The 11364-nt window shown below is 42.4% G+C and overlaps 2 protein-coding genes across 7 annotated transcripts in view; one reads left to right on the top strand and one right to left on the bottom strand.

Annotated features, from left to right (window-relative positions):
- The window catches only part of ABCG5 (ATP binding cassette subfamily G member 5), a 48907-nt gene that overhangs the window by 11413 nt on the left and 26130 nt on the right, over positions 1-11364 (top strand). For all 5 annotated transcript variants that reach the window (XR_007413597.1, XR_007413596.1, XM_049115489.1 and 2 more), the window contains exons 3-5: positions 533-654; positions 7080-7216; positions 7298-7396. Coding sequence is in view for 3 of the 5 variants with exons in the window: in XM_049115489.1 (XP_048971446.1) it covers positions 533-654; positions 7080-7216; positions 7298-7396 (358 nt within the window). In the remaining 2 variants the exon portion in view is untranslated. The remainder of the gene's footprint in view (positions 1-532; positions 655-7079; positions 7217-7297; positions 7397-11364) is intronic.
- Positions 8879-11364, bottom strand: part of DYNC2LI1 (dynein cytoplasmic 2 light intermediate chain 1) — a 59342-nt gene continuing 56856 nt past the window's right edge. For both annotated transcript variants that reach the window (XM_049115491.1, XM_049115492.1), the window contains one exon: positions 8879-9248. In XM_049115491.1, coding sequence (XP_048971448.1) covers positions 9117-9248 — 132 coding nt within the window. In that variant the 3' untranslated portion in view covers positions 8879-9116. The remainder of the gene's footprint in view (positions 9249-11364) is intronic.

The following is an 11364-nucleotide window of genomic DNA, read 5'->3' as shown; positions in this document are numbered from 1 at the left end:
TGGGCTACAAAGCCATTTGCAATGGCCATTTGCAATGGCCCCCCTTTTGCTCATGAAGACCTGGAACTGACAGTGAGGCAGCTGTGATCTGCTTTGTGCCCCAACTTTGTGTCTCCTTAATCCCTTCCTGTTGTGTTGTGTCGTTCCTGCCCCCCCCCGAAGCCTATTCCATGGAGATGGAGAGAGCTGTCCCCCTGAAGCCTGTGCCATGGAAATGGAGAGGGCTTGGGTTGGGGAGTGCCTACAACACAAAGTGTAATGAAGCCTGGTGAAGGAACGCCGGGTCAACAGGAGGAATAAATAGCTTCCTGCTTGTTTTATTTCCTACACGGCCAAAGAGCTGGCATTCAGAGCAGCTCTTGGGCAGGGGTTTTACATAGATGACCTTTCTTGGTCACTACCTGCCTGTGTCTGCAGAGAAGGATACTGAGCTCCAGGCATATTTAGGAACCTGTCCAGAGACAGCTGGAATTAGTGCTGGGGGGCAAGGGTCTGGCCCCTTCTTGAACCCCATACTCCCTTTCTTTTAAAGCCACCGAGTTGGGCCCTGGTGGGACTTTGCATCTTGCCGGCAGCAGTGGGACAGGCAGATCCTCAAAGATGTCTCCTTGTATGTCGAGAGTGGGCAGATCATGTGCATCTTAGGGAGCTCAGGTAAGCTTGGGAAGGAGTACTTTACATTCTCAGCATTCAGAAAAGGCTTTAGCTTGGTTTGAACATTGAGGAAATAGGTTTAAGTTGGAGGAAGGCTACAAGTTTGATACTAGATTGAAATCTGGTACTAATGTAAAGTCTTAAGAGAAATCCTTGGAAAAGAATAAAGTCCTGCCTAACATGTCAGTAATTCCTATTTCAGTGTATGGAAAGTACCTAGCACAGTGCCTGGCTTGTAGGGGTGCTCAGTAAACACAGTTTCCCTGATCTGTATCCTGCCAACAGGCAGGAAAAGGAATTAAGCACAAAGATGCATGCCCGTTTAGTCCTATATTCATTTTTTAAAAATTATGATCTATTTCAAATATATAGGCAAAAATAAGCAAATAATATAAAGAATGTTTATGTATATTTTTAAAAGAATTTATTTGAGAGAGAGAGCACGAGCAGGGGGAGGGGCAGAAGGAGAAACAGGCTCTCTGCTGAACAGGGAGTCTGATGTGGGACTCAATCCCAGGACCCTGAGATCATGACCTGAGCCGAACGCAAATGCTTAACCAACTGAGCCACCCAGGTACTCCAAGAATTTGCTTTAGATCTTTTTGTTTTTAAGAATTAAAATGACAGATTCCACTGAGGCCATCTGTGTGCCCATTTCCCACCTTCTCCTCTTCTTTCCTGGGATATCTACACTTGTGGCTGAATTCACAGTTTGTGTACCTGCATCAGCCAGTCATTGTTCTGGGAAGGTGTAGCCTCCTGAGCGGTAGCCCCTTGTGTCTTGAGGGTCATGCCCCATGGGGAATCAGCTGTGAGTCCTCAGTGGCTGGAGGATGGGTGCATTGACTCTGACAAGGGCAAGGGGATCTATGTGAACACACAGGGTTGACTACACTAGGTTATCCTGCACACTTTAAGGGTGAAAGATTCTGACAAATTTGCCTTACAGGAGCTTCCTGATTGAGTTCTTGTGCACTGACATTGTTGACATTTACTAGCACTACACACTTGCATTATTCTCTTTAATAGAAATGGGTAATGCAAGTCTGTGATAAAGGTCAAGCATGGTCAGCCTCGTTTGACCTGGGGAGTTAAATCCATAGCCATTCCCCTTCTACAGCAGGTGAACAGCTGATTGACAATAGCATTAAGATTAAATGAGAAGCAACTCACTGACTAAAATTATTATACTTTGCTGAGATTTCCTGTCTCTTCCTATTTACAAATTTTTAACCATTTGGTTAGTGAAATAAGCCACCCACATCCTTTTTTTAAAGACTTTTATTTGAGAGATGCAGGGGGTGGTGGTAGGGAGAGGGGTAGAAGGAGAGGGAGAATCTCAAGCAGACTCCCTGCTGAGTGCAGAGTCCAGCATGGGGCTCAACCTCACAACCCTAAAATCATGACCTGAGCCTAAACCATAAGTCAGCCACTTAACTGACTGAGCCACCCGGGTACCCCAAAACATTTCTAACTATATGAAAGTACCATAATGTCCAGGGTTATTCTAATTTTCCTATTGATAATTGTAATATTCTTTAAGAAGAAGAACAGCTGAGTTATTCCCATAATTTGTTGTTACCTGCCTTCTATAGGATTAGGGTGGTATGTTGCATGCAACAAAGAATGAACTCATTTTCTCAGAAGGGTGTCCCACAAGCCAGTGTCATGCTTCATGCACATCTCAGTAGGACAGTGGGTGGGAGGTGGGAGGTCTTGATCTGGGAGCTCATGGGCTGGTTTCTGATGATATCTCATCATGGTTTTATGACAACAGCTATCTTTTTATACTGACCATGAGTTCACAGTAGACTCCAAGTTCTCTGGGTGGTGGGAGTTTTGTCTTTGTTTTTTTTCCCTACTGTATTCTCAACAGCTAGAACAGGGCTGGCTACAGTAGGTGCTTAGTAAATATTTGTTGAATTAGTGAGAAACAAATCAATTCTCTGAATTACTGCTAGTGTTTCACAAAATGATTTTTTTTAAAGATTTTATTTATTCATGAAAGACAAAGAAAGAGAGAGGGAGAGATATAGGCAGAAGGCAAAGCAGGCTCCATGCAGGAAGCCTGATGTGGGACTCGATCCCGGGAGTCCGGGATCACCCCCTAAGCCAAAGGCAGATAGATGCTCAACCACTGAGCCGCCCGGGCGTCCCCAAAATGATGATTTCATTGCTGTCTTACCTAACACAGCACTGTTAATCAAATCTTTATCAGTGAGGCAAAAGAAGACTGATGTGTTTAAAGTATCATGACAGAATGGGGTAATGCAAGCCTGCTTAGGGTCACCCAGCACTACAAGGGAGGGTAACTATATTTGACTCAAAATTTGCTATCAGTTGGGACCTAGACTCTGGGTTGCTTCCTCCCTCACAGAAGACTATTTAGTTATAATTTCTGTCCTTTTAGGGAAGATAATTCTAAAGGTCAGAGTTTTATTGTCTGTAGGACACTAATACACTTTGTTTTCTTTTTTCTTTTTTTATTGTGGTAAAATATGCAAAACTTACCATCTTAACTGTTTTTAAGTGTACAGTGGTAATAAATACATTCACATTGTTGTGCAACCCTTCTACCATCCATGCCCATAGGTCTTTATTTTGTAAAACTGAAACTCTACACTCATTAAGCAATAACTCCCCATTCCCCTTGCTCCCAGCCCCACCACTATACTTTCTGTCTCTATGATTTTGACTAACTACCTGACATAAGTGGAATCATACTGTATTTGTATTTGTCTTTTTGTGGGTGGCTTATTTCACTTACCATAATGTCCTCAAGATTGTTGAATGTGTCAGAATTTCCTTCTCTTTTAAAACTGAATGATATATTCTATTGAGATATGTGTGTGTATATATATATATATGTATATATATATATATATATACATACACACACACACACACACACACTGTGTTGGCTTATCTATTCACCCATTAATAGATACCTGAGTTGCTTCCACATTTTAGCTACTGTGAATAATGAAATGAAGATAAGTGGACAAATGTCTGTTTACAACCTTGTTGTCAGTTATTTAGGGTATATACCAAGAAGTGGAATTGCTGGGTCATATGGTAACTGTATTCTTAAGTTTTTGAGGAACCACTATACTGTTTTTCACAGTATTTTTGTATTCGCACCAACAGTGCACAAAGATTTCACATTTTGTATTCCCACCAACAGTGCACAAAGATTTCAATTTCTCTACATCCTCACCAACACTTATTTTCCAATTTTTTCATAGTTGCCATCCTAAAGGGTGCAAGGTATTATCTCATTGCAGTTTTAATTCGCAGTTCCCTAATGTTTAGTGATGGTGATTTATGCTTAGTAATTTCATGTGCTTTTTGGCTATTCATATATCTTCTTTGGAGAAATGTCTATTTAAGTCCTTCACCCAGTCTTAAATTGGGTTAATTTTTTGTTGTTGAATTTTAGAAACTTTCTATATATTTTGGATATTAATCTGTTATCAGATATGTGATTGGCAAGTATTTCCGCTTTCTGTGGGTTGCCTTTTTTTGCAGTGAGGATAGCGTCCTTTTTCTTTTTTTTTACTTTATTTAAAAAAAAAATCTTTTTCATGGACTAACTAAATAAATAAAGTTTATTTAAGTGATCTCTACACCCAGTGTGGGGCTCAAACTCATGACCTTGAGATCAAGAGTCACGTGTTCCTCCACTTAAGCATTCCAGACATCGCTGGGGATAGTGTCTTTTGTACAAAAATTTAAAACTGTCATGAAGCCCAATGTATCTATTTTTTCTTTTGTTACCTGTACCTTTGGTGTCATATTTTAGGCCATTAACCATTTCTGTGTCTAATTTTGCATACTCTGACCGTTTATTTTCCACTGATTATACATATCAGTTTTTTTAATACTTTTTTCCTCTTGTATTCTTTTTTCGAATAAACTTTTTCATCCTGGTAGTCCTTAATAAGTTAATAGTTGAGATATCTTACAAAAAGAGACTATATTAGCCATCCATTTCTTTTTCTTTTTTTAAGATTTTATTTATTTTAGAGAGTGTGTGCATGAGGGTGGTGAGCAGAGGGAGAGGGACAAGCAGACTGCACTGAGTGCAAGCCTGATGTAGAGCTTGATCTCACGGTTGTAAAACTGAAACTCTACACTCATTAAGCAATAATGAGTTGAAATCAAGAGTTGGACATTTGATGGGCTGAGCCACCCAGGTGCCCCAGCCATTCATTTCTATGTAAAATGTATCCCAGAACTAAGTGGCTTAAAATAATGAAAATCATTATCTCCCAGGGTTTCTATGAGTCAGAAATTTGCAAGTGACTTTGTTGGGTGGTTCTGTCTAGGGTACCTTATGAGTTTGTAGTCAGAAGTCTGCTGGGCTGCAGTCATCTGAGGGCTTGAGCAGGGCTGGAGAATCTGCTTCTAAGGTGGCTCCCTTGCATACTGGCTAGCAAGTTGGTACTTGCTGTTGAGCTGTGAGAATGTGTTACATAAGAAGAGCAAAGGCCCAAGAGAGAACCCTAAGTGTTGTCCACAGGGAGCTGGGAAGGAGCAGCCAGACCAGTAGGATAAAACCAAGAGGATGAGGTAACATCAAAGCCAAGGGAGAGAGATTTACATAGAAAGGGAAAGAATAGTATAAATGCTGCTGAGAAGTCAGCATCCAGGAAGATGCCCACCAGATATGGCAATAAGGAAACAACCATGATAACTTCAGGGAAGTCAGTTTTGATGTGATGGGACTAGGATCCAGGCACCAGGCTATTTGGAGCTTTTGTCAGAGTGGAGATTGGATCCCAGAAACGGGAAGGCAAGGAAGCTTCTAGTTAGAAGAAACACATACAAGGCCTGGGATCATGCAAGGAAATTTCAGAGCATGTTTTGAAAGACAACTCAAATGATGATGTCACATTTTGTTTCTTCACAATCCCTCTCCTCTCTTCCACCCTGACATCTACTGAAGACACTGGGGAGCTAACTCTGAGCTGGTCAGCCATGGATTAGAGAAGACCACTGTTATAGGAGCTTGGCTTACGCATCTTTGTACCCCTCACAGGGTACAAAGAAAGCAGTTTGTTTGTTCATTCATTCATTTGTTCATTCGTTCATTCATTCCTTCTTTTTTTTTTTTTTCGTTCCTTCTTTAGGATTTTATTTATCTGTTTGGCCGAGATCTCATGCACAAGAAGGGGGAATGGCAGGGCGAGGGAGAAGCAGACTTTCCACTGAGTGGGGAGCCCAATGAGGGGCTCTGTCCCAGGACCCTGGGGTCATGACTGAGCCAAAGGCAGACACTTAACCAGCTGGGCTACCCGATGCCCCAACAAGCAGTTTCCTTACAATATTTGAACAACAAAAAAAAATCTCTTTGGTTTTGCAGAAGTTGTCATATCCTTGGTAGAATTTTCTTGCTATCTATTCAGACAGTTCAGAACCTCCTGCCTATTTCTCTGTTAATCTAACTTCTTAGCACCTGGCAATGCCAGTTCCTTGTCTCTATTGACTCTCTGGGCTCATGTAGGTTTGTGTCCACTATGAACAGAAGGGTATAGCTGGTGTCTTATCCTAATAGTATCACCTAACTTCTAACCCAAGAAAAACCAAACCAGGGGAAAGCTCTTAGCAACAAGCAGCTGGGTCATGCCCAAGGCTCTCAGTGCAGGCTGAGGCCAACTTGATTTTACTAAAGGACTTGCTAAGCTAGAGCTTCTCAGCCTCTGATATGTGTGGGAATTACCTAGGGATCTTGGTAGCAGAATGTGATTCAAGGGGCTGGGGCCTGGGATTCTGCATTTCTAACAAGTGCTCAGGTGACGTTGCTGGTCTTCAGACCACACTTGGTTATCAAGGCTCTAGGTAATGTCCTCTACTTTCAGGAACCACCAGATGATCCTGGGTGGGGAGTTTCAAAAGGATTCAGATGTCCTAGATCCAAATGTTTCCAAGAGCCTAGGTTTTCTTTTTATTCTGATCCTTAATTTTCTTCTTCAACTCAAAACAGCTTTAAAAGCTAATAAACAAGGATGCCTGGGTGTCTCAGCAGTTGAGTGTCTGCCTTCGGCTCAGGGCATGATCCCAGAGTCCTGGAATCAAGTCCCACATCAGGCTCCCCGTGGGGAGCCTGCTTCTCCCTCTGCCTATGTCTCTGCCTCTCTCTGTGTTTCTCAAGAATAAATTAAAAAAACAAAAACAAAAACAAAAAACCCCTAGAAAACAGGCAGACAAGCTCCTCCAGCCCTGACTGGGATAAAGGAAATGGCTTGTCCCTCTCTGACTCCGGAGACAAGCCGGAAAGACTCAGTGGTACAATGAGAGTTTGACACAGGGGGCTACAGATAGAGCAAGTCAGTGCTAGACCAAGGGTACACTGAGGGTCTGGGGATAGCCCAGCAATGCCTCGTGGGGGGAGTCCTCTTGGGCCTTGTTTTCTTGTCTCCCAGGCTCAGGGAAAACCACGCTGCTGGATGCCATGTCCGGGAGGCTGCGGCGCAAGGGGACCTTCCTCGGAGAGGTGTTTGTGAATGGCCGGCTGCTACGCAGGGAGCAGTTCCAGGACTGCTTTTCCTATGTCCAGCAGGTGGGTATGTCCAGGGCCTCCACCCCAGCCACTGCAGCCCAGTCTTGGCCTTGGCCACGCTGACGCCTTCCTCTCCCACAGAGCGACACACTGCTGAGCAACCTGACTGTGCATGAGACGCTGCACTATGCAGCACTGCTGGCTGTACGCCACCGCTCTGCGGGCTTCTACCGGAAGAAGGTGGGTAGCACCTGGCCTCCTGCAGCCCTGTTCCCTCGGGGATCACTCCGTGGTGGCTTCGCACCTCCTCTTCCCTCCACTTGTCCGTTCCTCCCCTTCACTCCTCACCTCTTTAGTCTAGACCTGTACTGTCCAGTATGGCAGCGACTGGTCACTTGTGGCTTTAAGCACTTGATGGGTGGCCAGGCCTAATTGAGATGTGCTATGAATGGGAAATACAGAATTTTAGAAACTTTAGTCTGAAAAACAATGTGAAATTGTTTCACATTGTTTCAACAATTTTTAAAATATTGTTGATAGGTTAAAATAGTAGTATTTTGGCTATATTGGGTTAAATATATAAAGTTAATTCCACTTGTTTCTTTCTAAAATGCGGCTACTAAAATGTTTGGATTCTATGTGGGGCTTATATTTCTGTTGGATGGTACTGTTTTAGGAGCTCTGTTTTTGAATAAAAATGGTTATTTTCCTCACCATACTTTGCCCTGTAGCCCTGTTGAGATTTTTCTCAACTTTCTTTGAGGCATTCTGAATGTGCCTCATCCAAACTAGATTAAGTTAATGAAGGAAGAAACAATTGACTTGTCTACTCTTTCCAGGTTTCAATCTGTTCCTTTAAATGTATCCAGTTTGGGGATCCCTGGGTGGCGCAGCGGTTTGGCGCCTGCCTTTGGCCCAGGGCGCGATCCTGGAGACCCGGGATCGAATCCCACGTCGGGCTCTCGGTGCATGGAGCCTGCTTCTCCCTCTGCCTGTGTCTCTGCCTCTCTCTCTCTCTCTCTCTGTGTGACTACCATAAATAAATAAAAATTAAAAAAAAAAATTTAAAAAAAAAAATAAATAAATAAATGTATCCAGTTTGGAAGTATTCATAGGTAAACCCAGAGGGATCTGCAGTTCAGGCTCCAGGGCTGGTCTTCCCTAATGCCATTGAGGCTCCAAGGAAATCTTCCATATCAGCTGAGGTTGTACCATTTTATCAGGCATTGTTGGGTGTGTCACCAGGGACTTAGTCAATTTGTCCTTGGCATTGGACTTTCAGACAGGGCTTGGAGAGTGATATTAGGTCTAAGCTGTGTCCCAAATACCAGTAGACTTGATTGATATAATGCCCAGATGAATAAAGGGCATTCTTCTGTTTGAGAGTCCTAGACAGTGCTGGAGGATAGTTTTTTTACTCCAGTGGAGTCTTAGCAAGGAGCCTGGTCCTCAGGAAGGACCTTCAGCTTCACAGTGATACCTAGCTCTGTTTCCTGCCCGGAGGTTAGCTTAGAGGGTTCAGAAGGCATTGCAAGGTACACAGGCATACCTTGGAGATACTGTAGGTTTAGTTCCAGACCAATGCAATAAAGCAAATATCAAAATAATTAGAGTCAAATGAATTTTTTGGTTTCCCAGTGCATATAAAAGTTATGTTAACACTTATACTCTAGTGTGTTAGGTGTACAGTAGCATTATGTCTAAAAAAACCAATATACTTACTTAGTTTTAAAATACTTTATTGACATACAAAGTAAGCAAATGCTGTTGGAAAATGGTTTGAGTAGACTTTCTTGATACAGGGTTGCCACAAACCATCAATGTGTAGAAAATGCAATACCTATGAAGTGCAATAAAGTGAAGTGCAATGGAAGAAGGTGTGCCTGGACTCTGAACTCATAGTTGGCTGACATTAGTCAGACTCTGTCACACAGTATTTCATTGCATCCTGGCATCAACCCTATGAAGGAGACTTTATCTTCTGACACACAAGATTAAGATCAGACAGTTGGGAAAGGCAGAGTTGGGAGGTGAACTCAGGTCCTCTAGATCCATCTTGTCTCCCTGAGCTTCTGGGATCTCCTGAGCCCCACTGTGATGAGAGAAGATGGAAGCCAAGTTAGCCCACACTGAGGCACAGCCATGTTCACATAATTCAGTAGCCCTGACAGTGAATGACAGAGAAGTCCATCTGCAGACTTTCTCTCTCTGCTTGCTTTAGTATTTATGTATCTAAAAAGGGCAGGAGAAGATCCTATTGGTATTTGGGTGGGAGAAATGCAGTCATAAACAGATTCTTCTGAGTTGGTGATCCATTTATATTACATTTCCCTCTGAGAGAATGAATCTAAGAAAGTCACTGAGCTCTTCCCCAGAAAATGCACATTTGCATAAAAATTCAAAAAATTCGTAGATGCCTTGAAATCAATTGATTGCAGATATTTTCCCCTGCTAAACATTCCTCTGGCACTGACAGTCCCTAAATATCCTGCAAAAGTTCTGCTTGAAAGTACTTTCTGAGCAAATCCAGTCCACAGGGTGTAAAATCGTGACAATTTAGTGAGAAGGAAGTGGTGGTGATAATAGAGAACAGAACACAGCAGATCTCTCCTCTGAGGAACCTGAACATAAAGCTGTGCTTGACATGAGAAAGCTGTGTCTGCTGGACTGTTGGCTAATCCCTGTGCTTCAAGGACCACTTGAGAGAACCCAGACAGTTCTTTTAGTCCCAGCTCTGCCACCTGTTAATGGTGTGACCTTGAACAAGTTATATACCTCTCTGAAGATCTGTTTTTTCCTCTATAATAAATAGAATAATAATGTATCTCTTCTGGAGTTGATGCGAGGAGTGAGTCAGTTTATCTGAAAACATAATAGCATAGTGGTTGATGATCCCAGTGCATCCCAATGATCCCAAGGATTCCTTCTAAGACATTGTGAATTCCATTCCCAATAGTATTTCCTAAACATGGGAGAGGCTTTGGGAAAGTGCATGGGGCATGTGAAACAGGTTGAATAAATGTCTCCTCTGTCCATCCCTTCCAAGCCAGGAGAGGCAAGTTTTACTCCTTTCTTGCTGTTGCAGAACAGATGAAAGGGATGTTCAGGAATCTGCCCTGGCTGGTGAGCACCTCAACCTGGCCATGTCAAGCAAGACTCAATTCCAGAATCCTACTCTGATGGCAAGAGGAGAACCTTCTTTTTTCCAGAGTAAATCATACTGATTTATTTATGCATTTTTAAAACCCTGTTACTCCTTAAAAACAAACAAACAAACAAAAACCCTGTTACTCCTTAGGATCTATTTTAGATGTGTTCCTTCATTTGGTCCTAACATTCATCCATGCTGTTGATCCCACTCCCTGGATACACTGGAACTTTGTTCCACAAATTATCCCCTCTTTTACTCCTGCTTACTTGTTTTTTTGTTTTGTTTTGTTTTTTTACTTGTTTTTTTAAAGATTTTATTTATTTATTCATGAGAGACATAGAGAGGCAGAGACCTAGGCAGAGGGAGAAGCAGGCTCCCCGCGGGGAGTCTGATGTGGGACTCAATCCCAGGACCCTAGGCTCATGACCTGAGCCAAAGGCAGACACTCAACCACTGAGCCAGCCAGGTGCCCCTTGTTATTTTTTAATGCAGTGTTTTGTTTCCTTTTTCGTTATAAAAGTAACACAATCTCATTTGAGGTACATAAGAACAAAACTCATTATTGAGCCCACCAATATATGAAGATTTTTGGTCCGTTTCTAGCTATTTTCCCTAGGGCCTTATGCAGATAGTGGTAATCAGAAAGGCAGGGCCAGAAATAAAGATTATTGAAAGGGTCTCTGGAGATAGGCTAAGCTGAGGAAGGAAAAAAAAGGAGGGGGAAGCAAAGGCCAACTTTCTTGATTAGAAAGCCAGTAAAGAACCTTTCTAGTTGTTATTGTTGTGGGGGAATTGAGGAGGAGGAGTAAGGTGATGGTTTCAGGGAATGGCAGAGTCTAAGATAGAGTGAGGAGAATGGGATACAGGACATTAAGTATGGCTGCAGGTTATAAACTTGGCCACCTGGGAAATTTTTAAAGAGAGTTAAATAAATATTGGCATTATTTTTAATTTCTTTTGATAGCTGGATTATATTTGATGCAAAATCACACTGAAATTGAACCTCATGGGACTCCAGGACTTATTTGGGTTACATAAGGGTAGCCAAGTTAGTTTA

The sequence above is a fragment of the Canis lupus genome, chromosome 10 (genome assembly GCF_003254725.2).
Source record: "Canis lupus dingo isolate Sandy chromosome 10, ASM325472v2, whole genome shotgun sequence".
Classification (NCBI taxonomy): domain Eukaryota; kingdom Metazoa; phylum Chordata; class Mammalia; order Carnivora; family Canidae; genus Canis; species Canis lupus.
The sequence above is the reverse complement of the archived record's forward strand: the minus strand, read 5'-3'. Positions and strand labels throughout refer to the sequence as shown.